Raw genomic sequence first — 26,480 nt, 5'->3', positions numbered from 1 at the left:
GTCCGTGGTTAAGTGGACAGTGGGTACAACCGCATTTTTTAGAGCACTGAGGACACTTGATCGTACTTCTCTGTACATTTTTGGTATTGCCTGCCTAGTGAAGTGGAATCTCGATGGGATTTGGTACCGGGGACACAATACCTCCATCAACCCTCTAAATCCCACTCCACTGATGGCGGACACCGGGCGCACGTCTAACACCAACATTGCAGTTACAGCCGCAGTTATACGCTTTGCAATAGGGTGACTACTATCGTATTTTGTGGTCATGGCAAACGACTGTTGGACGGTCAATTGTTTTGTGAAAGACTTAGCGGTCTTACGACTTCCCCTCTGGGAAGATGACCGACTAACAGCAGCAACAGCAGCAGTGGCAGTAGTAGGCGTACCGCTGCAGGATTCCTCAGATGAATCCAGTATTGAGGAGGACTCAGTCTGGCTGCTGACTTGGGCTGCAGGACTGAATCTGATGGAGATTGTGGAGGAAGTTGACGAGGAGGGTGTTGCTGGTGTGTATCCAACTGGACCACGGGATTTAGGTGTCCCTGTACCGATGAGGGTCCTAGCCCTAGTTCCTGAACTAACCACTGAACTATGAAGGTTATTCAGGTGACGTATAAGGGAGGATGTTCCTAGGTGGGCAAGATCCTTACCCCTGCTTATTTGAGCTTTACATAAGCTACATATGGCCATACATTGGTTGTCTGAATTTGGATAAAAATAACTCCAGACCGAAGAGGTGCATTTTTTGGTCTTCTGACCAGGCATGACGATGGGCTTTTTCATCCCATGGACATCAGCTGTTTCCCCCCCTGGTGCCTCATTTACAATAACCACATCACCATCCTCATCATCAAGTTCCTCCACAGCGCCAGCTACATCATCAATAGGCTCCTCCCGAGCCACCTCTTCCCGTACAGTGATGGGAAGGTCAGGCTTGACAACCACCAACACCCTTGGACTCGCCTTGAGGATTTGTGATAATTTCTCTTTAGAAGGCAGAGTTGTTTGCTGTTTTGTTGCTGACAGCATAACTCTCTTCAATTTTTTGTAGGGGTGGGGGAGGAGGAGGAGGGATAAGATCCGTGGGTGCAGCTGAACCACTAGTCATGAACACGGGCCAGGGCCTAAGCCGTTCCTTGCCACTCCGTGTCGTAAATGGCATATTGGCAACTTGACGTTTCTCCTCAGATGATTTTAAGTTTCTCTTTTTGCTACTTTTTCTTAACTTGGGCTTTTTGGATTTTACATGCCCTGTACTACGAGATTGGGCATCGGGCTTGGAAGACGACGTTGATGGCATTTTATCGTCTATGTCATGACTAGTGGCAGCAGCTTCAGCATTAGGAGGAAGTGGGTCTTGATCTTTCCCTACTTTATCCTCCAAATTTTTGGTCTCCATTATATGTAGCACAAGATACTGCAGAATGTGTGAACTTGGTAATATTGCAGTACCAATGGACTTATACTGATGGATTGGTTTTGCAAATTTAGTTTTAATTATTTTTTATTTTTTTTATTATTTTTTTTGTGTGTTTTTATAACTTTTTTTTTATTTTTTAAAAACTTGGGAATAATGGGTAAATAACTATGCCCTTAGAAGCACAGAGCACAGGACACAGCACCACTGGACTGAACAGGACACAGCACAGGACCCAGCAGCACCACTGAACTCAGCAGGACAGAGCACAGGACACAGCACCACTGGACTGGACTGATATACTGCAGAATGTGTGAACTTTGTTATATTGCAGTACCACTGGACTTTTACTGCTGAATGTGTGAACTTGGTAATATTGCAGTACCAATGGTCTTATACTGCAGGATTGGTTGTGCAAATTTTGTTGTAATTAAATTTTTTTTAAATTATTTTTTTGTATTTTTTTTTATAACTTTTTTTAAATTTTTTAAACACTTGGGAATAATGGGGAAATAACTATGCCCTTAGAAGCACAGAGCACAGGACATAGTACCACTGGACCACTGGACTGAACAGGACACAGCACAGGACCCAGCAGCACCACTGAACTCAAAATTGACAGAGCACAGCACACAGCACCACTGGACTTTTACTGTTTAATGTGTGAACTTGGTAATATTGCAGTACCAATGGGCTTATACTGCAGGATTGGTTTTGCAAATTTTGTTGTAATTAATTTTTTTTTTAATTATTTTTTTTTATAACTTTTTTTTATTTTTTAAAACACTTGGGAATAATGGGGAAATAAATAACTATGCCCTTAGAAGCACAGAGCACAGGACACAGCACCACTGGACTGAACAGGACACAGCACAGGACCCAGCAGCACCACTGAACTCAAAATTGACAGAGCACAGCACACAGCACCACTGGACTTTTACTGTTTAATGTGTGAACTTGGTAATATTGCAGTACCAATGGGCTTATACTGCAGGATTGGTTTTGCAAATTTTGTTGTAATTAATTTTTTTTTTAATTATTTTTTTTTATAACTTTTTTTTATTTTTTAAAACACTTGGGAATAATGGGGAAATAAATAACTATGCCCTTAGAAGCACAGAGCACAGGACACAGCACCACTGGACTGAACAGGACACAGCACAGGACCCAGCAGCACCACTGAACTCAAAATTGACAGAGCACAGCACACAGCACCACTGAACTCAAAATTGACAGAGCACAGCACAGCACAGAACTAAACAGCACAGCACAGAACTAAACATCACAGCACGAGATCTACCAGGACAGAGGACCACCTAACACACCCTCCCTCTACCCTGATCAATGCCCGAGTAAAGATGGCGGCGACTAGCGGGGAATTTATAGGATCCGAGTATCGCGAGATCCGACAGCGGGATTATGACTCAGAGCCTCGGTTTCAAGTTTTCATTTGGCGCCAATACCCGGATCTGTCTCGGATCCTACTCGGATCGGAAAGGTTCGGGTGGGCTCGGATTCACAAAATCCGAGTGCGCTCATCTCTAACTGAGAGATGTGAGAGAGGAAGCAAATGATATGGAGAGAGTCAGATGTGGGAGAATAAATAGGGTTTTGTCCAGGTACTTTAGGAGAGTGAGTAGTGTGCAGGACATGTGTAGAAATCACCAACTGGTTTCTACATAAAGAGTATTCCCCAGCTGTCCTTGATAGCAAAAGGACAGATGCACCAGGGTTGGTGAGGGAGGCCAGGTAGTGACATACCAGATTGGAATTGCTACCTTTTAGGAGGAGTTGCAGGATTGAAGACAGTTTCACATCAGGGATTGGTCATCAGCTGTCCCAGGATTCCAAGGGATTGGGGCATAAGATGGAAGGCAGCAGATATTGGCCACAGGACAAAGGTTTTGGCCGTTTAACAGGTTTTACAAGGCTGCATATGGAATCATCTGAAATGTGGAGACCATGGCACACTGGACTTTAATGCAGAGCCTAGCCTATACACACTGCACTTAGGTGATCTGAGAGTCATACATACAAAAAGAAGGCTTAGATTCTCCACAGGTAGGAAAACTCTTGCCATGCAAGGGCTGAACTCCATCCGCAGCACCTCCATTTTCAATGTTGGAACAAGAGTGTTTTTCTGTGGTTGATAATTTAACCAAAATGTGAGAGGGTGTTCAGGGCAATATGTAGGCTGAGTAAACTGGTCTCCCTGCTGGATAATCCCTTGAATAGTAAGTCATCCAGGTAGATTATGAACATGATTCACTGAACTTGGAGGAAAACCATGGCATTTGTGAATGCTCTCAAGGCTGTCAACAGCTTGATCAGAAAAGAAAAAAGACAATCTGAAGTGGTGTTCTCAAATTCCAAATAGCAGGAAGCTTTTGTGGGAGCGGTACACGGGATATGCTTATTTCATATGTCCTCTAAAGGGAAGAATTCCTCCTGCTCAATAGTAACAAAATCTGTTTACAGTAATTCTCTCCTGAATTTATATAGAAACCTGTCTATAGACAGGACAGGTCAGGTTTTTTTTTATATTTACACCTCCTATGCATACAATCTCAGGGCTTGAAACCTTAAGGAGAGGAAAGTAAAAAACAAATTAGTAACTTTGCACCTTGGCAAAACTATGTTGCATTGAAGGTGGAGGTAAATATACAATCTGGGGACAGATTTATAGTTGGGGTATGGCATGTCCTAGATCAATTTTAATATGTATTTGTGTGCTACATGAAAAAGCAGCCAGTATTTTCCGTCCGAACAAAAAATTAAACTAATTTGCACCCCTTGCATTGTAACATGCTTTGTCCAGGATTACATTTACTAATTTTCTTGCTTTGTTATCCTAAAAGGCTCACTGTGCATGTCTTCCTACCCTAACAAACCTTTAAAGCTTATCAATGCAACTAAAATAAACACACAGAGACATGTATAAGTTTTGCAAAAATGGAGGTAACAGTTTATTCATTTAAATAACCCTTGTTGGCGGAGAAAGGGCACTGCGGGACAGCTACCAAGCTGATGCAACCAAATAAACGTGGGAAATGGCGAAACCACCGTACATCCACTAACAGGGGATCTCATCCCTAAATACTGGCATGCATTAAATTGGCTACAGAGTGACTGTACCCCGAAGGACAAAAGAGTTACTGCTGCCTCAAAGGGGACAGTGACCTGCGACCAAACAACACTAGCGCCTACTAATTAGCCGCTAAACACAGTGCCTTCCTACTAACTGTGCCTACTCTGTGCCGAAGCGAGAAAAATGGTTAAAACAGCAACAACTACCACAGTAAACTAGGGGTGGGTGGGCATGATCTCGTGACAAAGAGTGAAGCAACCAGGAAGTGCTGCCTCCTATATAAAACCAAGACCCTCCCACAACATCTACATCAACATTGGTCAGGCCAGAACTGAACTTAACCCTTAAAGGTAAGTGTAAGTACAGTTGCAAACACTGTTGCCATTTAAGTGCGTTCGACTAAGGGGCCTCACTTATCATTAATAAATCAGGCCCTTGTTGTGCATGAGACTACATGCACAGTCTGTCATGTCACTGGCTATTGTCTGCTCTCTTATTTCCATACACAAAGTAAAATGCTGGTGTTAGTTGAAGTTGGTTAGAAACAGTACAAAATGGTTTGTTCTGGCCAGAGGGCAATTAAATTAAAGATTACAGTAGCTAGGCACATCATGGTTAATACCAAAATTGTTATGGGGAAAGGGTAATTTAAACATCCCCCTCCTCCCATTTATGCAGGAGGCTGAGTTAAATGTCTTACTCTATGTCTAACCTACAAAAGGAAGGGCATACTAAAAAAAATACTGCATCCTTTAGCTGTCCATAAAAAAAAGTTCTGATATTCCACAGATAGTTGTAAAAATATCTTCTTTTCTTCATCCTTGAAGTATCCAAAATATTCCTCTCGATACAGCATGGCAAAATAAGAAGCCATGTACATGACAAGAACTTAGTTGCTCTATGGAGGAACATGCGCAGTAGAATGAAATATTAAAACATGTGAGGTCTATTTATAAGCTGGGGGCTTTTCCCACACGCAGTCAATGAGAAGCAAAATCTGATCTAAGAATATTCCCACCAGCCAACAGAAGTTACCTACCTAACTGTTCTATTCCTGTTGACAAAATGACAATAAATCCTATATTTAAATCCTATCCTATATATATATATATATATATATATATATATATATATATATGTATTTATCTATATAGATATAGATATTGCAAATTACCCTTGAATGGCCGATGGGGCAGTTGAGGTATTGAACTGTTGCAGCACTGAGGTGTCCGGTATAATCAGGGAATTGAATATTGTGCAATTTTTGTAATTTACTCATGCTGATCGATCTGTCTTGAATTAATGAATAAAACAATAGAAAATGAAGAGAGTTTCCATTTTCAATATTGTTGCCACATTAGATAACCTTTCATCAAATGCATTTCCAAAGAAATTATTCGGCTAGACCTTGGCATTCCTGACCATCCCTTCATCTTTATCTACCTGGCTGATTACCCTACTGGAGACCCGCGAGCTGCGTGTCTCTTCCAGCTAAATCCAAACTCCCTTGCGGGGGCCCCCGGTGCAGACCAGAGGCAGTTAGACTACACACCTCCATATAGAGTAGTGCCAAAATCAGCAGGTAGCTCCACATACCTGACAAATACATATATGTTATATTAGTGAAGTGTAAATAATATGTAAACCAGACAGTTCAAATTTGACAATAGTTGGCCCTCGCACACAAGTAAGTATGTATAACTCACATTGATGCAGATTTGGTTGCCAGACATCTGTCTTGACAAGGCAATGCAATTAAATTTGAAAGTCCACATTTTGAGAAATTAAGAGACAGATTTGGAATATTGGTCTCCCAACCACCAGTCAGTTGACAGTTGGCAGTTGGCAGTACTAGAAATATGCTGAAAACAGTTAGGCATTACATTACAGTTAGTTACATTTGAGATCATCAGCAGCAATACAGTTGAGAAGGTCATCAGCAAATACATTGTAGAGGGTCAGCAGCAAATACATTGGAAAAGGGACAGCAATGACAGTATCAAAGGTCATTAGATGGTTAGCATCGGCATCAGTAGACATTATTTAACAGACGATGAGACAACAAGCAGGGCCATCTTTACAACATTATGGGCCCCCGGGCAAAGCAGTGCACCGGGGCCCTACATAAATTATATATATATATATATATATATATGAGAGAGATGTACTCGCTCAGTGACCCTTGAAGTTTTTTTTTGCAGGTTTATTCTAATTAAGAGCCCTGCCTATGGGGCCCCCTTGCCCATGGGACCCCCGGGCACCTGCCCATAGTGCCCAGTGGAAAAGATGGCTCAGACAACAAGAACACAATCTTAAATGGTGCAAGATGGCATATTACTTGGAGCCACCCCCCCCCCCCCCCCCAGATGTCTTCTACTGATCCAGATAGACATAGAAGCTGTTTTTATGTACTTTTAATGTACTTTTAATATTTGTAGATATTTGCATAGCTTTAAATGGACAAAACTGCTAGGCTAGTTAATACAGAATCAGTCTGAAACAGTGGCAGTTTCCGAAAAAAAATAATTATGGAAACTTTTTTAGGTGCAATTATATTTAATTAGGAGTTTGGAACCTCAGTCTATCTGCTGCTTAAGATGCATGGGATTCATCTAATTACTATTTTTTCTTTGCTAAGTATGGTTCAAGATACTGGCTTTACTCTTACTTCAATGGGCGAATATGGGATCAGAAATTTTCTGTAGATGTTCTTTCCCATAACACTTTCTAAATTTATGCAAGCAATATAATTTTGCCTCAGAGGCTGGGAAGTGGTGTCACTTTTGACCTATAGATGCAGTCAGCCCCACTGTTATGTTCCTACAGTTAGGTTGGTAAAAGTGCTTTTATTTTTACTTTTGTTAAATCTGTATTATTAAGTTAGGTGTTTCACCTCCTTTTGAGATCCGAGTTAGCAGGAGAATGGCTCAGTTTCACTCAGATCCCCAACATCAGATTTCGTTGGATTTCAAGTAATCCGAACTACTCATCTCTAATTTAAGTGTTCATTATCTTACTGTGAGTGAGGTAAAAGGTTATTATAATTTAACTGTCTGATTATCTCTAAATGCAGTTATTTTATTTATAGAGAAAGGGAAAATACTGTAGTTCAGTTGTATAAATATCTGAAGAGAAATTGCACATACTGTTTAATACTGGACTGTGGGTTGCTGTTTCACTTTAGGATGCAACTACTGCAATGAGCTAATTAATCTAGTAAAGGTACTTCTTTTTTTAGGGTCTTTTTGCCCCCCATGTTTCCTTCTCAGTTATTGTTATTATTACTTTTTATATTGCAAGTAAGTAAAGAGATATTTGGTCTGCTTTTTTTAGTATCATTTAGGTTTAGGTAGCAGGACTTGTGTTTGGCGGTATCTACGGGATGTGTGATACCCGGTAACTTTATTGGATTTTCCGGATAATAACACTATTTCACATACCTGACATCTGCCAAGTCAGGGTGAATTTGGAGATCCCTAAGTGGTTCTTTTGTAATGATAATCCACTCAAACCAATTCAGGATAGATATATATATATATATATATATATATATATATATATATATATATATATAAAGAAAAATCTCTCATAGTGTAAAATCCTAAAACATTTAATTTGCACTTGCAAAAATAAAAACATATATAAAAAACATGTATAGAATACGTGAAATCAGAGTATGCAGTGAAGATGGACTCTTACCCCCAGTTTGAAGGGGACATGCACATAATGTAATCAATGTCCTCTAAAACGTCCGGACTTCCAGATAACATACGAGTCCCATCACCATCTTGTGGAGGAGAAAGTTTCCACTTCAAGATCTCCAGATTCCGTCACTTTCTTGTAATGGAGAGTTTCCGCTTCGGGATCTCCAAATTCACCCTGGCTTGGCAGATGTCAGGTATGTGAAATAGTGTTAATATCCGGAAAATCGAATAAAGTTACCGAGTATCACACATTCCGCAGATACCGCCAAACACAAGTCCCGCATTTAGGTTCCTTTGAGAATCTGCCACAATACCAGCTATAGACAATAGGTGGCAGTATACCATCAATACTGACAAATGTACATTATTTTTCATTTACTGCAATCAACACTTTGCTAAAAGACAGTTTGTTTCTATGCTATTGCTTCCAGAGCCTTGTTTTGATTGCCTGTTTACTGACTTCAGGGGGTAAATGTATCAAGGTGCGATTTTGCAAAATCAGCGATTTTTTCGGGAGAGTTGAAACTCGCAGATGTATGAAGCTGAGATTTCATGCCAAATCGCCAGAGCTGTTCTTCTGTCAAAATCGCTATTTGCAAAATCGCCAGAAATCAAACTCCCGACTGCTTGCCACTGCAGCTATACAAGTCTCAAATGTATGACGCTGCGAGTAAGCAAACTCAGGCTGCATTCTAGCAGCGTGTTGTATTAACATATCACTGTTACACTGCCTGTCAGTAAAAATTGTAAAGAATAGATTAAAGTAAAAAAAAAAAAGCGTGGGGTCCCCCCTCTATTCCTGCTTAACCCTAGTGCTGCCTGACTACTGCTGGTTCCGTGAAGATCGGTGAAAAATTTTGCGTGGGCCCCCCCCCGATTTTCACTGAACCAGCACTAGGCAAACCAGCCCGGGGTTGGCTGCACTATAGCAGGGAGGACACACAGCAGGGGTTCTCCTGCCATAATGACTAACCAACCCCAGGCTGTTCAGCGCTGGGCTGGATTACCTAGGGAGTGGGGTCCACCGAAAAAAACGAGCGGTTCCCCCCCCTAGAGACACCCAGCCCAGTGCTGATTGCACTAGGGCTCTTCCTACACATCTGGGCAGTGGGTGTAGGGTAATAACGGAGAATAAAGGTGTAAAAAAACAAACAGACGCCATTGTGTTTTGTGGAACTACAGGTCCCAGCCAGCCAGGTTGCCCAAAATATTGTGGCTATGTTGCTGCTTGTATAACTACAAGCACCAGCATACCCACGGCAGCCAGGGCATGTTGGCACTTGGAGAACCACAAGTGCCAACATGCCCTGACATCCATGGACCTGTAGTTCCACAAAAGAAAATGTTTAAAAAACCACCACACCCTCGTAAAAACCACTAACATTTAATACAAATAAAAAAAACACAATAAACACAGAAAGCACCCTCATTTACACCATATATTTTTAGTAAAAATAATAAATTCCCTGATACTCACCAATGAAGTCTTCTTTCTTTTGTCAGCAGCTTTCAATCCAAAAATGGCTGTCACAAATGTCCCAAATAAATTTGTAGATCCAAAAGTATGGCTTGCCCCAGTCCCCAAGTTATTTATACCTCCAAATGTCCAGGCTTGACCAAGTCCAAAAACAATTTATAGATCCAAAAGTCCGGCTTGCCCCAGTCCCCAAGTTATTTATACTTCCAAAGTCCTGGCTTGTAATCTCTTCATTTCTTCGCCCAGGAGGGGCCCATTGTTCTTAGTAGTCTTCATTTCTTCGGCCAGGAGGGCCACATATTTGTACATCCACAAATCCTTTGTTCTTGATTGCAGAAAAAAAAAGGCAGGAGCTGCCGCAAACAGCTCCTAGCAAGCTAGGAGCTCCCCTACGCAATGAGTGTTGCTCATGCGCAATGTCTATTTACAGTATTAGGTCATTTTCCTACGCTAGTGGGGAAATCACCTAATAAAATAAATGGAACAAGCGCATGAGCTACGCTCATTGCGTAGCGGAGTTTCAAGCTAGTAGGAACTCCGTTACGCAATGAACTACGTTCATTGCGTTATGTTTATTTACAGTAAAACCCGCTGGCAAAATCGCACCTTGATATATTTACCCCAGGTACTTCTCTCACAATTCTTCAGTCTCCATTTATTGACCTTGACTTTGTCCGTCATGACACATTGTTTCATGTCTAACCAGCTTTGCCAGTTGTGGTGTGTTTCTAAAAGAAACCCTTGCCAAATCGTTCTATCCTGGGACTAACCAGCACTGATACAGTTCCTTTATAAACCTCACAAAATGCAGCCCCACACTGTGCATTCCAAGGTTCATGTCAATTTCCCAGTCTGTCCCTGCAAAATTAATATCTGCTCACTTTTGTGGATTTGCAGATATACCTGAAAATGTATATGGTGGGAAGAATGAAATGTTACTCCAAAGTCCAATATACTAATTTGCTTACTTTGGACCTGATTCAGGGTGGAGAACAAAAACAACTTCCAAACGTGTAGAAAAGTTTAAAGAATTTTATAGAAGAAATAGTACATTATTAGGAAAAAATTGCAAGGGTGCCAACATGTTTGGTCATGACTGTATGTAAAATAAATTAATACAATTAGAATTGTAATTCAAAAACATAATTTTAATAATCTATAAAGAATAAAAACAATTCAAGACATTAAGTCCAAGCAGTGTCTTGTGGTAGCAAGTAAACTTGAATAAACCACACATTCCAGTCCAGTTAAAGCCTGGAATCTGTGAGACTAAGGTTTCACAGACACTGACAAAGAAAGGGAGTAGAATATACTGTATAGATAAAAGAAAGCATGTGTAAGAATAATGCTTAGCGCAAGAATATTTACACGATTTGTGCCTGCATCAATCAAAATACAATGATAGACACGGTAAAGCCATGAGTTATGTGCATAAATTCACTACGTGGTTACTGAAAACTCTTAGTTTGCCACGTCGGCTATTAGTAAATTATTATGAAAGAGATCACTGTGGCCACATTCTCCTGTGCTGCCTCAGGGATACGTGCAAACAGGTGTAATGTAAATAGACAACTGCCAAATGGGATATGTTTAAAGATGAGCAGTCTGATTTGTTATCATTGCAGCATATGTAGAAGGACAATACTGTTCGTAGAGATGTTCCACCAATGTGTTACTACCAGGTACCATAGTTACTTTTCCATGATTCCTGTAATTCCATAGGTGCAATGCATAAGAGTTATTGAAAGTTGGCAATTTTTCCCACACCTGGTAATACCTTCTCCAAGCTGGGTAAGGAATAGGATAAAAACGCTGAGGATTTAAGAAAGTGATGTTTCCACATGTGATGTCTTTTACACTCTTAAAGTTAGATAAGACACAGAACTGTTTTAGAATACGTGTAAAGAGATGTGGTCCTTGTTGCCCCCATATTTTGCCATTATATTTCTTAACAAAATCTATCATACTTTTCCAGTTGAAATAATGATGGGGAGGGAAGCCAAAGACACCATTGCTAGAGACCTGAGAAGACTCTGCAGCCAGAAAGTTCTTATGTGGGATGGTCCGAATTGAAATGGTGTCAGTGTCCATATAAAGGCCACCAAGTTTCCAAATCAGGGCCAACCGACAGCCATCAGCACTGACATGAGTCCAGTGAATCTCCTGTTTTGGATTGACCTGCAAGTAAAATGAAAACACAGATACCTGTCAGTATTTAATAAATAAAGACAACTATTAAACAGATAGTGGAAACTCTGTTGTTGTTATGTAAACTAGGGATGTGCACCGGCCACTTTTGGTGTCTCGTGTTTTCTGTTTTGAATTCGGATTTCCTTGAGGTTTTGGGTTTGGATTTGTTTTGCAAAACACCCGACGAAAGGTTTTGGTTCGGATTTAAAGGTTTTGGATTCGGATTTATTTTGAAAAAAACATAAAAAGTGTTAAAATCAAGTTTTTTTGGTTTATTTTCACTCCTACGCTATTATTAACCTCAATAACATTCAATAACAATCATTTCCTCTAATTCCCAGTCTATTCTGAACACCTCACACCTCACAATATTGTTTTTAGTCCAAAACAGGCTCTACTGAGGCAAGATGTCGTCCTCATCCTGAACCTCTGATTCTTCTCCCCCTACAGTGTGTACTTCCTCCTCCTCACACATTATCAATTTGTCCCCGCTGGACTCCACAACCACAGGTCCCTCTGTACTATCTGGAGGGCAGTGCTGTACTTGATTGAGGAATTGATAATTCATTTTTATGAACATCATTTTTTCAACGTTCTGAGGAAGCAACCTCCTTCGCCGCTCACTGACCAGGTTCCCCGCTGCACTAAAAACTCTTTCCGAGTACACACTGGAGGGGGGACAACTCAGGTAAAATAGAGCCAGTTTGTACAGGGGCTTCCAAACTGCCTTTTTTTCCTGCCAGTAACAATATGGACTGTCTGACATGTCTATTTGGATGGTGTCAGCAAAATAATCCTCCACCATTTTTTCTATTGTGACAGCATCCAATGCAGCAACAGTAGACATGTCTGCAATGGTTGGCAGGTCCTTCAGTCTGGACCAGATGTTATCAGCATCCCCGCCAGCGGGTCTTTTAGGAAAACTGAGCTTTTTCCTCGCAGTTTTATCCTCCAAATTTTTGTTTTCCATTATATGTAGCACAAGAGAGCGTACCCCTAAGCCACACACACTCGGCAAAGCCTTTAAAAATTATATGCGGCACAGGAGAGTACCACTGGACTTATACTGCTGAATCAGTGAACTTTGTAATATTGCAGTACCACTGGACTTATACTGCAGAATCAGTGAACTTTGTAATATTGCAGTACCAATGGACTTATACTGCAGGATTGTTTTTGGATATTGTTTTTTTTATTTCTTTTTTTTATAATTATTTTCTTTTTATTTATTTTTATAACTTTTTTTAAAATTTTTTATAACTTGGGAATAATGGGGAAATAACAATGACCTTAGAAGGACAGAGCACAGGACACAGCACCACTGGACTGAACAGACACAGCACAGGACCCAGCAGCACCACTGAACTCAGAAGGACAGAGCACAGGACACAGCACCACTGGACTGAGCACAGCACAGCACAGCACAGCACAGGATATAGCAGGGCAGAGGACCACCTAACACAACCTCCCTCTACCCTGATCAATGTCTGAGTGAAGATGGCGGCGGCCAGCGGGGAATTTATAGAATCCGAGTATCACGAGATCCGACAACGGGATTATGACTCAGAGCCTCGCTTTCAGTTTTGCAATTGGCGGGAATACCCTGATCTGTCTCGGATCCGGTTCGGTGGGCTCGGATTTCAGATATCCGAGCCCGCTCATCCCTAATGTAAACAGATGTAAAAGTAAAATTGAGACCATATATTTTTGAGTGTTACATGCTTTTAACTTGCGTTGCACTGCTGTGCTTTATTTAGAATTCTTCTCATTCCATTTCAGTGCATTATATGTGTGTCAAATGCAATTAAAACATTGTTTCTTTAAAAGCTTAGCAAAAATCATATATATTGCATATATTTATATTTACTTGTGTTTTGACATGTATTAACAAATGTATTGGAAAAGCATGTTAAATGTAAAACAAGCACTGCATGACACATTAAATCGGGCACCATGCACTAAAACTCTCATTGGAACATTAACCCTAGCATTACCAGCACAACATAAATATTGAATGGCAAAGATATAAATATGCATTCATTCCCACCCTCAATTCCTATTTCACATATCGTCCCACATTCTTCCCTTATAATGTATTCGTCTCTACTTTTCCATTACCTACAGCAATTGCTCCATTGCACCAATGATAATTTGGCCTTTTATACATTCATGGTCTTAGACATTGCCACAAGTCCTTAAGGATTAAACACTTGGGGACTTTACTAAGTAGCACTTTTAGTATGTGGTTTTCCACACATCAAATGCAGTTGTCACTCACCGGACCGTAAGTGCCTCTTCTCCCGCTATTAGGAACCGGGGCCGCCTGCCATCCTGATGGTCTGCGCATGCGCAGCCTCTATGAACTCTTCAGACCTGTTGCTTTTAGTTAATTGGCTGATCAGGCAACACTTCCTATTTAAAGCACCTGTGGTCATTACCTCGTTGCCTGATCTTGGAGTCTCATTCCCGGTGAGTCTCTGAAGGTGTTCCTGTGTTTCATCGTGTCTTCACCTCCAGCTGATTCCTCATTACTACGCTGCCGGTTTCCAGACCGCTTCAACTCTCCTGTGTTTCATTGTGTCTTCAGCTCCAGCTGATTCCTCGTTACTATGCTGCCGGTTTCCAGACCGCTTCAACTCTCCTGTGTTTCATCGTGTCTTCAGCTACAGCTGATTCCTCACTACTGCTCTGCCGGTTTCCAGACCGCTTCAACTCTCCTGTGTTTCATTGTGTCTTCAGTACAGCTGATTCCTCGCTACTACACTGCTGGCTTCCAGACCGCTTCAACTCTCCTGTGTTTCATCGTGTCTTCAGTACAGCTGATTCCTCGCTACTACACTGCTGGCTTCCAGACCGCTTCAACTCTCCTGTGTTTCATCGTGTCTTCAGTACAGCTGATTCCTCGCTACTACACTGCCGGCTTCCAGACCACTTCAACTCTTCTGTGTTTCATCGTGTCTTCAGTCCAGCTGATTCCTCGCTACTGCACTACCGGTTTCCTGACCGCTTCAACTCTCCTGTGTTTCATCGTGCCTACTATTCCTGCTGACCTCCGCAAAAATAATCATTGCTCCACTCGTGTTATGTTCTCTGTCTGTGTGCTTCACAGACACGGATTACCGTTACCAAGCTCCTGTGGCCTCTACTCCTGTTGGCGTTCAGCCGCTCAGCTATCCCTGTGTTTCTCTCGTGACAGCCTGCTCAACTGAATCGCGGTATGCTTATCTTTTATTGACTGTACCAGTTTATTGCATATCCGTTTGGACTGTGTTCTGCTCATCTACGGAGTCCTCTATTTCACGAAGTTATAGATGCTATTGACTTTGCCTTATATGATCTGGATTTCATTTGAGACTTTGTATCTTGAAGCAGCGCTAGTCATTTGCTATGATAATATATATATCATTGGAGTCAAGTTCCTTGTGCTCTCCGTGTTACCTTTGATGTTCCATTCATCTACCCTAGCGCCTATCCTCACATATATATGCAGTGGTACAACTTGCTGAACGCAGACCACTGACTCCCTGTTTCCTATTGGCACCAGTTACAAGTTTCCTCACTATAAGCAGTGGTACAACTTGCTATACGCAGACCACTGACTTCCCCGTTACCTACTTGCACCTGGAACCAGTCCCATCACTACAAGCAGTGGTACAACTTGCTGTACGCAGACCACTGACTTCACTACCTCCTATCTATCCCTGGACATTCCTCTCACTATAGCAGTGGTACAACTTGCTGTATGCAGACCACTGACTTTCCTCACGTCTTCACGTCCATCAAGATCCTCGTGTGCATATTGTTTAACTCATAACCTGTTGCTGCTAGTCATAAGACTTTTCTCTAGCATCCTCTCACCATCTGCTGATTCTCCTGTTCCGCTAGTCACCCTGCTACCAGAGGACCACTGTGTGCATACACTACTCTGGTAAGACTACATCTGGTGATATCCTGGGCAAAGACTCCTAGTGCCCGTGACAGCAGTCTTCAGATAAAAACCACATGTTTATCTGTGGTTTGGAGGTTTAAAGCTCTAAGTGAATCCGATGTCAGACCTCTGCTGTTATTATATTACCACTGCAGTACCTCTGTATTACCAGATGCTGCTCTTGTGGACCTTTGGACAAATTTGTAGCTCACCTGCAGGAGTTAACCTTTTCTCCTGGATTAATCACATGCACCTGCTTCACTAACTTTATATGCCCACCCCAAATGCACCTTGCCGGTCATTGATTGCTTGTATCACATGCATCCTGTATACCAGTGTTTTATTCTTAGTCGTACTTGTATTATTGGTCCTACATTACTGTTATGATAAAATGATAAAATAAGAGCCTGCATGCAAGTTCTCAGCATTTACCTGGGTCTACATATCCTCTGTATGTAAGTTTTCTGCTTCTGCTGTGTTTGACCTGCTGTTCAGTCTACTTTTCAAGACTATTTTTGTTTGCATGTAGCCAAATCTGGATTTTGTTTTGTTTATATTCTACCACACACAGATTGTGTTTTTTTTTCTTCTTTATGCCATGGTCCATCTTCAGCCTCAGGGCTCTATTTTTTACTTACAACTGATACCCCGTTCACATTGCCTCAAAAATCTGGGTTATTGCTACGGCAAGCCCCGACAACCCTGGTCGAAGGCTCTGTGTGAATGGGTCCTCTGCTAATTCCTGGGTCGGATGACCCAGGAATAAGACCTTGGTCTTTTGGAGGGTTATTCCCGGGTCTGACCCGGGTAGCCTACAGTCTGAGACCCGAGTTTTTCAACCCAGGTCAAACCGAAAGATATTGAAAAGAGAAAAAAGAAAAACTTACATCACAAGTGGAGCCAACCAAAGCTCCTCTTGTGATGTTGCCATGGAGACCTGGATTCAGTGTGAACCTGGTCGACCCGGGAATTTGCAGGGGTAGGAGGGTCAGTCGCCTGGCAATATCCCAGGTTCATACATATGGGATATTGCCGAGGGGACAATGTAAAAGTGGTATTAGTGGCCTACCATGGGCCTAATTCATCTTCCAACACAACCTGCACATAATAAAAAAAGCACTGAACTGCGCAGGGGGGCCTATAACTTATACAATATACCTCTGCTAAAATACAAAAAATAAAAATTAAAAAGAGGGAGTAAACCTCTATCCAAACAACCAGTAAATAAAAAACAACTTTTTTATTTATCACTGTTAAACACAAGTAATAATAGACATATAAAACCCAACACTTATAGCTAAAAATACTCAACAAAATTATGCATTTTTGGTGAGTCTCACGGACTCCCGGGAGAGTATGGCAATCTCCCGAATTCTGCCCACTTCCTAATGAAGTGGGCAGAATTTGGTCCAAAATTACGCGATTTTTGCCGCCCCCCCCTTCACGCCCACCTCCCCCGGCAGGATCCTGGAAGCCAACTTCAGAAAATTGTTAAGTAAGCACATATGTAGTGCCCCAGAGTATAATATATGTGTATGGTCTCTCTAAAATATGATCTGTGCAAGCTCAGGAAGCAAAGGACCCATGAGTTTCCCTGCTTCTACTACTTATTGGTTCACGCAGCTATCAGTCAAGGAGGGACAGCCTGAGAGTGATATAACAGCAATAATCCCGTGAGATTTGGGCATGTTTGTGCAAGGCACTGTTGTTGAGAGGAAAGAAGAACTGTGATGCGAGGTGCTGTGTGAATAAAACTGAAATAGAAAAACAGGCAAGCAAAAGGCTAGTTTGAGATAGCAGCAGCTACAAGGACAAGTTTTCTCTGACAGACCAGCCCAGTGTGCTGGGGTGAGTCTATAAACTATACCCTATAAGAGTGGGGACTTTGTACTGTTTGAGACAGAACAGTAGTGAGAAACAAGAGTACAGTTCTACTATATGTGGAACTCCTGTATTATTATCCAGAGGAACTGAGAGAGTGAGTCCCAGTATGTTAGAGTCTGTGCAACAGAGTGGCACTACAAGTCTCTGCCAGCTTCAGGATATAAAAGCAACTAGCAATTAAAGTTTTTGCAGTACATCATAAGGAAAACTACCTCACTAGCAGTAAGATATCATTGTTCTAGAACTCTAATTAAGACTTCCCATCGGTTAAAGGAATTGTAGTTCTTAAAGGTAGCAGCTAGTTCCCCTTCGCTGTAAGGACCCTATGATGTACGCACAGGGCGGTGACACGGGACGGCCTCAAAGACAGTGGGGAGGATTCACAGATAGCGTGCCGAAGGATCACAAGACAATGCTTAAGGACTCGTGATTCTTGGCAAGGTTTGCTGATTGTCTCGTGACTCTCTGGCTGGCAAGGTTACTTGTTCTTACATATGTTTGTAAATTATCTGTTACGTTGAAGCCACACAACCGCTTAAAATACATCATGAGGCTGTGAGAGTTTGCAAAATAAAAATTATATATCCATATAAGTAATCATTATGTTATAGCTTTAAAAGAAATTAGCAGATATTGTACTCAGAATAAGAAAAGACAAAGTTGAAAATTGAAGTTTTGTAAAATGTTGCAAAAAATGTTCTCAGAGAATATGGACAAGTCAAGGATGCACAGCTGATTGTTTTATGAAAAGTAACATTAAGACTGGTGGGAAAATGCACGAGAAGATTAAAACATAAGGAAGATTTGTTTAAAACTTACAAATTGCAGAATACGCATAATGTATCATTAGCTTATTGTATTCATAATTTACTGTTTTCTAATTGGTTGTTATGCTTCTATGCCTCTAAAACTTCTAATTGGTTGTTACACTACTATACCCCTAAAAACTGTTATGTATAATTATATGATTTATTTCTGGAGTAAAGCAGTTTCAGTTTGGAAACCAGACACTTGTGTGGTCTCTTATTCTGTGCTCCGATCGATCGTTACTATAGATATTTGATAAACTGCTGACTGACTTATTCAATTACAGGTGGTTATTAACATAGGTAAAGAACCCCAAGAAGGCTACATAATGGGGAAGACATGAGGAGAGATACTGGGGAAGACACGAGGATGGTGTGCAAGGGGACATGTGAGGGGAACGATGGTGTGCGGGGGGGCATGTGATAGGAACACTGGTGTACGTGGGGGGCATGTGAGGAGGGTGCTGCATAACTTCGTCCCTTGGCCTGTATAAATCTCTGCTCCTTTACAAATGCAGACATTATACTCTGCAAGAAAGAGAGATTGGGTGAGGTTGCACTTCCTCCAAATATAAGATGCAGCCACAGGAATGAACCTATAAGTGTATAGGTAGGAATCCCTACTCTCCCAATGATTGGTACTGGTATAGATGTGGAAATAGGTTCTGGGCGCTGGGTAATGTAAAAGAGGGGGACATTTTAATATGAAGGTACACACATAAATGTAACACACATAGATTTAGCTTGTTCCGGCCAGAACAAATGTGATAAAAATAACTCAATAATACAAAATTTCATGTGTGCTCAGGTAAGTATTATTATTATTATACATTTTTATTTATAGGGCGCCACTAGGTGTCCGTAGCGCCGTACAGGGACAAACGAAATTACAATACGAGGTGAGACAGCACAGTACAGTAAACAATAAGCACAGAAACTCAGTGAGCTCAAAGCACAGCTAGAGAGGGCGGGAGAGGGGAAGGTCCGCCAACGACGGAGTCCAAGAGGGAAGGCACGGATGACAGGGAGAGCCCCAAGGGGAGAGGAGGGAGCAAGAGGGGACGGGGGAATAAGGTCCTCAAGGAGGAGGGCTTAGTAGCTGGAGAGCAGAGTTAACAGTGGTGAAGACAGGAGGAGAGAATACCCTGCTCAAAGGAGCGTACAATCTAAGGGGTGGGGTAGACAGACAGAAAGACACGGGGGAGAGATGGAGGATGTACATACGATATAGCAAATTAATTGGTTCACATGAATAAATGAACTGATAACTGGATATGTGCTTTAGTACCAATAGAGACAATGGTCTGTCCCGCTGGATGTAGCAAAGATCGTAGACAAATTGCAATGGTGCACAAGTTAGCACATATAACATAGTAACATAGTAACATAGGTAATGAGGTTGAAAAAAGACACCAGTCCATCAAGTTCAACCTATTTTGGATCTCCTGCGATCCTGCACTTATATTTCAAATTGATCCAGAGTAAGCAACCGCCAATCTGTTTCAATTGTGAAAATCCCCCAGACTCAATATTGCAGTCCTATTTTTACCCTATATCCACTACTATCCTTCATTGTAATTAACGGTCATATCCCTGGATACACCTTTCCACTAAAAATTTGTCTAACCCTTTCTTAAACATATCATTTGAATCTGCCATCACAACCTTCCCTGTCAATGAGTTCCATATCTTGACTGCCCTTACTGTAAAGAACCCCTTTCTTTGCTGGTTGTGAAATTTCCTCTCCTCTAATCTTAGGTGGTGACCACGTGTCCTGTGTAGAGTCCATGGGGTAAAAAGTTTCCATGAAAGTTCTCTGTATTGACCCCTAATGTATTTGTACATAGTAATCATATCTCTCCTTAGATGCCTTTTTTCTAAAGTAAACATGCCTAAACTGGCTAACCTTTCCTCAGAACTTAATGACTCCATACCCTTTATCAATTTTGTCGCACTTCTCTGAACCGTTTCTAGTTCCAAATTATCTTTTTTATATAGTGGTGCCCAGAACTGTACTGCATATTCAAGATGAGGTCTTACCAACGATTTATACAGTGGCAAAATTACACTGTCTTCCCTTGCATCTATGCCCCTTTTTATGCATGCCAATACTTTGTTTGCCCTTGCAGCTGCTGCTTGACATTGAGCACTATTGCTTACTCTACTGTCTACGAGCACTCCTAAATCCTTTTCCATTATAGATTCTCCTAAATTAATTCCATTTAATTATTAGATTGCGTTCTTGTTTTTGATCCCTAAATGCATAACCTTAAATTTATCTGTGTTAAACCTCATATTCCATTTGGCCGCCCAATCCTCTAGTTTATTTGAGTCCCTCTGTAGAGAAGCCACATCTTGCTCTGATTTTATTACCTTACAGAGTTTAGTGTAATCTGCAAAAATAGAAACTTTACTCTCTAAACCATCACCAAGGTCATTAATAAATATATTAAAGAGGAGTGGCCCCAGCACGGAACCTTGAGGTACTCCACTTAACACTTTTGACCAATTAGAAAATGTTCCATTTATCACAATTCTCTGTTCCCTATTCTCTAACTAGTTTTTGATCCAAGTATAAATGTTGATTCCTAGACCCAGTTCCCTTATTTTGTAAACCAAAATCTAAGTAGACCACATCTACTGTGCTGCCCTGGTCTAAGTTCCCACTAACTTCCTCGTAGAAACAAATTAGATTAGTTTGACATGACCTATCCCTCACAAATCCATGTTGATTCCCACTAATGATTTTATTGCGTACCAAGTAATCCTGAATGCTATCCCTTAAAATAACTTCCAGTAGTTTCCCCACTATTGATGTCAGGCTTACAGGTCTATAATTCCCTGGTTGTGATCTCGTCCCCTTTTTAAACAACGGCACCACATCTGCTATTCGCCAATCCCTTGGTACTGAGAATGATGAGATTGAATCTCTGAAATCTAAGAATAGTGGTCTAGCTATTTCAGAGTTTAACTCCATAAAAACCCTTGGGTGTATGCCATCTGGACCTGGAGCTTTATTTATCTTAATTTTCTTCAGTCGCTTTTGGACTTCTTCCTCTGACAACCAAGTATCAATTAATGGCATGGTTTCAGTTCCATTTTTATGTATTACTCCTACCATTTGTTCCTCTCTGGTAAATACTGAAGAAAAGAAAGTGTTTAATACTTCTGCTATTTCCTTAGTATCATTTATCAATTCACCCATCTCACTTCTTAGGGGTCCTATATTATCTTTTTTAATCCTTTTGCCATTTATATACTTAAAAAACTTTTTGGGGGGTTGGCTTACTTTCTTTTTCAATGTGTCTTTCATTTTCTAATTTATCCAATCTAATTTCCTTTTTGCATGTTTTATTACATTCCTTGTACCTATGAAAGGATTCCTTTGACCCTTCAGACTTTTTTTTTAAAACAATTTAAATGCACGCTTCTTCCTTTGCATATCTTCCCTTACCTTTTTATTTAGCCACATTGGTTTAGACTTAATTCTTTTACATTTATTTCCCATAGGAATGAACTTATAGTGTATGTTTCCAACAACATTTTAAAGACAGCCCACTTTTCTTCCGTATTTTTTCCTTCAAAGGCTTTGTCCCAGTCTATGCTCTTTATAGACTCCTTTAGCATGTTAAAATTTGCCTTTCTAAAGTTTAAAGTCCTAGTTGATCCCTTATACCTTTGCTTCTGGAAACTAATTTCAAATGAAACCATATTATGATCACTGCTTCCCAAGTGCTCCCTTACTTGAATATTTGATATTATGTCTACATTGTTTGTTATTACTAGGTCTAGTATAGTCCGGTTCCTAGTTGGTTCCTCTACTAATTGGGACATGTAATGGTCTTTTAGTGTGCTCAGAAACCTATTTCCCCTAGCTGTACCGCAGGTCTCAGTACTCCAATATAATGTCCGGATAATTAAAATCCCCCATAATTATAATTTGACCTAGTTGAGTAGCCTATTCAATTTGCTGTAGAAGTTGGGCCTCCTCAATCGTACTAATATCTGGTGGTTTATAGCATATCCCTATCAGCAACTTCTCTGAACTTTTTCCTCAGCTGGATATTTCCACCCACAATGCCTCTATATTATCACCAATATTCTCATATATAACTTCCTGAATAATTGGTTTTAATTCTGGCTTAATATAAAGACAAACTCCTCCTCCCCTTTTATTTACCCTATCCCTCCTGAAGAGAGAATAGCCTTCCAAGTTGACTACCCAGTCATGTGTATCATCCCACCAGGTCTCCGTAATACTTATAATATCATACTGCTCATTCATTGCTACTAGTTCTAACTCCCCCAATTTACCTGTCAGGCTTCTTGCATTTGCAAGCATACACTTAAGTCTATTGCCTCCCTTAGGTAATTATTTTTGCTTTACAAAGGGCCTCTCCTTATTGGCTATGCTTCCCTTTCCCCCCTCTCCACCCCTTTGACTCTTGTTAAATTCCTCCTTACTACTCTCAATGTCTATCCCATAAATACTTGCTTGCCCCTCTCCCCGGAGCCTAGTTTAAAATCTCCTCCAACCTTCTAAACATCCTCTCCCCTAGCACTGCAGCCCCCTCCTCATTCAGGTGCAATCCATCACGACAATAAAGATGGCAACTGACCGAGAAATCAGCCCAGTGCTCTAAGAATCCAAAACCCTCCTTCCTACACCAATCTTTTAGCCACGCACTAACCTTCCTAATCTCCCGCTGCCTCCCTGGACTAGCGCGTGGCACAGGTAGTATTTCTGAAAATACTACCTTGGATGTCCTTGCCTTAAGCTTGCGACCTATGTCCCTGACGTCATTCTTTAGGACACCCCTTCTTCCTCTAACTCGGTCATTGGTGCCAACATGCACCAAAACCGCTGGGTAATTCCCAGCCCCTCCCAACAATCTGTCCACCCGATCCGCAATATGCCGAGCCCGAGCACCCAGGAGACAACACACTGTTCGGCATGCATGGTCCCGGTAACAGATTGCCGTATCTACCTTCCTAATAATTGAATCCCCTACCACCACAATCTGCCTGGGTCCCTGAGTAACTTTGGTTCCCTCTATGCTGGAGAGACCATTTCCCTAGTTGCTAGAGAAAGCAGTCTCATCCATTTCTACCAATTCTGAACTGCCTTCCACAGTATCTTCATCCAATCTGGCAAATCTGCTGGGATTGCTTAGCTCAGAACTGGCCTGCCTCTTCCTCCCTCTGCTACCCCTAGTAACTGTTACCCAGCTGCCTACCTGTGCATCCTCCTCTGTCTCTGCTCCACCCTGCTCAGCTAACGCATCAACTGTGAGCTGTAAACTCTGCTTTAGGTTGGCAATGTCTCTCAATGTTGCAATGGTCTGCTTTAGATCAGTTACCTGGACTTCCAAAGAGACCAATTGCTCACATTTCTCACAGAGGTATAAACCTTGGAACACTTGCTCCAAGTGTGCATACATATGAAAAGATATGCATTGAGTGAGATCATCAAGCCTGCTACCACTCATCTTATTATGGCTAACCTAACTTCTTATAGCCTACAGTGAACTTGAGAGTACTAAACTTTGCTAGCCACTTACCAGATTAAACCCTTTCCTGGATTCAACTCCTTACTGGATCTAACTCCACACTTTAAACAAACGCACTTGATATCAAACAGCAGTGAAATCACAAGCTCAATGAAATCGCTTACTACCTCCTGTTAAATAGAGTTTGCTCTACTCAGCTGTAACAACTTATGCAATTAAACCACACCCACTAGCTCTAGCAGAAAGAAGAAAAAAAAAGAGAAAAAAAGGACACTTAATAACACACAGAAAAACGAATCCCCTTCAATAAACACACAGAATAAATCTCCAAACTATATCACTCTCTCAACACAGCACAGCAATCCTTACTGGATTTAACTCCACACTTTAAACAAACAGCACTTGAAATCAAACAGCAGTGAAATCACAAGCTCAATGAAATCGCTTACTACCTCCTGTTAAATAGATATAATATAATATGACAGTTGAATCGTTTCACATAGTGATGTACTGATATCGGGTTAAATGTTCGGGGCCCGATGCAAACAACACTCTGTCCCGCTAGATAAACAAAAGATCCATATAGTAGTGGAGGATGGAGAGTGATATTGGTATTGCGTAAAGATGTGACTCTATCAAGCAAAGAGTTCCAATAATTGAAGGGTCCAGATGTCGTGCAGAAATGAACAACGGATGAAAAGTTCAAAAAGAGACTTACATTACAGATGCCGGTGCGGTGGTCCAGTCCAAAGAGAAAGAACTCCTGTGGTATGAGTGTGTCTTTTCCTCCCTAAATGCAGGTGGATGTGGTTGAAACTCCTGCAGCCAAATTCTATTACAGAGGTGGCGCATGTGCGCTCTATTCTGTTAACCATGAACCGGATCCACCTTCCTCAGGGATAAGTGCACTTATCCCTGAGGAAGCCCATCGGTCTTCTAACCACGGGCGAAAAGCGTTGGTTATTAATGTCATATACCTGTACAATACCACCAGGATTCAACACAATCCAAACATTTCTAGCATGCAAGAACTTTATTACCTTACAGCAGTCTTACAGCAGCAAGAAGGCGGATCCCTACTATTAGACTATCCCCGCAATTGTGTTACTTCTGTCATTGAAAACCCACCTGTTTAGAAAGACCTGCCAGTCCTCAATTTAACCATTTCACCATGTAGTATATTTCACCCTCCTTCATCCTCCATCTCTCCCACTGTTGCTTCTTGCCCTCAGATCCCCTTACATTGGTTCACCCCATGTGTCAAACATTTGTCTGCCCCTGTCCCTTTAAATTGTAAGCTTTAGTGAACGGGCCCTCTTCCCTCCTGTTTTCATTGCCTATAACTTTTGCTCACCGACTACACTGCATACCTCCTCCTTGGGCTCTCTGCCTATGGACTCCACTCCTCTATTGTCTTTGCGACTCTTTCAGTTGCTCTAAACATGTTAGTTGCGCCCATGCTAATGGACACAGGTTTTATCTTGTGCTGAATATATCCCTTGCGCTCCAGTAGCTGAGTTGAGAGTTGTAATGTTAATGGTTTACTCTATTGTATTGTTATACCATATACTGTCTTGTTGTGGGCCCTCTGTATGGCGCTGTGGACCTCATGTGGTGCCCTATAAATATATGTTAATAATAATAATAATAATAATAATAAACGCATTGCATTGTATAGCAACAGTATATGTATAATGTTGATGAGAGTCTACTGCCACCTGAAAGTTCCCAGGATTATCAATTGTATGAAAAATACATGTAGACTTAATAAATATACCACAATCGGCACGTCTGTATGCTGACAGCTGAGTACACTAACACTAATAATTCCACCAAATAATCATGCTCAAATGATTACCCATTTCCAGGACATGTTCTTAATTACTTGTTCTGTATTTCACTGAGGCGGTCAGATGTTCAAGGGGCTTCAAGCATGCCCTTAAGACTCATTTTTTTATTCAAGTCTATCAGCCCTCCTCCTAACTTCCGTGTCCTGGCTCTCTCCCCCATTTAGTACCACCCTATTGTGTCTCCCCCTTTCCTTTAGGATGTAAGCTCTCAGGAGCAGGGCCCTCTCTCCTTGTGTGCTCCTTCTACTATTCCATTACCCTCTGTACCTCTTGGCCAGCTTCTCTAGCCCTGTTTTCTTTAGATTTCTACCATCCTTTTCACTAACTGTCCCAGAAATAATTTGATTTGCTTTACCTTGTTACCTGTGTTTGTATATATTTTTGTTCTTTTTGTATCATGTTGTGTCTTGGGTCTCTGTTTCTGTATATGTAATGTACAGCGCTGTGGACCCTTTGTGGCGCCTTATAAGTTAAAGATAATAATAATAATAATAATAATAATAATGTTTCTCTGTCTTTGCAGCAATTACACAGTTCCCCGCTTGATGTAAATAGCAATGCTGTCGTCATGAAATTGGATCTGGTAACGCTCAATAGACTCTGTCTGGAGCAAAACTCTTAAA

General features: G+C 41.2%; 1 protein-coding gene across 1 annotated transcript in view; it reads right to left on the bottom strand.

Moving 5' to 3' along the window:
* Nucleotides 1-11,180: 11,180 nt before the first annotated feature.
* Nucleotides 11,181-26,480, bottom strand: part of LOC142143595 (alpha-1,4-N-acetylglucosaminyltransferase-like) — a 34,118-nt gene continuing 18,818 nt past the window's right edge. The window contains exon 2 of the mRNA XM_075201562.1: nt 11,181-11,867. Coding sequence (XP_075057663.1) covers nt 11,280-11,867 — 588 coding nt within the window. The 3' untranslated portion in view covers nt 11,181-11,279. The remainder of the gene's footprint in view (nt 11,868-26,480) is intronic.

This window comes from Mixophyes fleayi, chromosome 3, assembly GCF_038048845.1.
Source record: "Mixophyes fleayi isolate aMixFle1 chromosome 3, aMixFle1.hap1, whole genome shotgun sequence".
Taxonomy (NCBI): domain Eukaryota; kingdom Metazoa; phylum Chordata; class Amphibia; order Anura; family Limnodynastidae; genus Mixophyes; species Mixophyes fleayi.
Note: the sequence above shows the minus strand (reverse complement) of the source record. Positions and strands in the feature narration are given on the sequence as shown.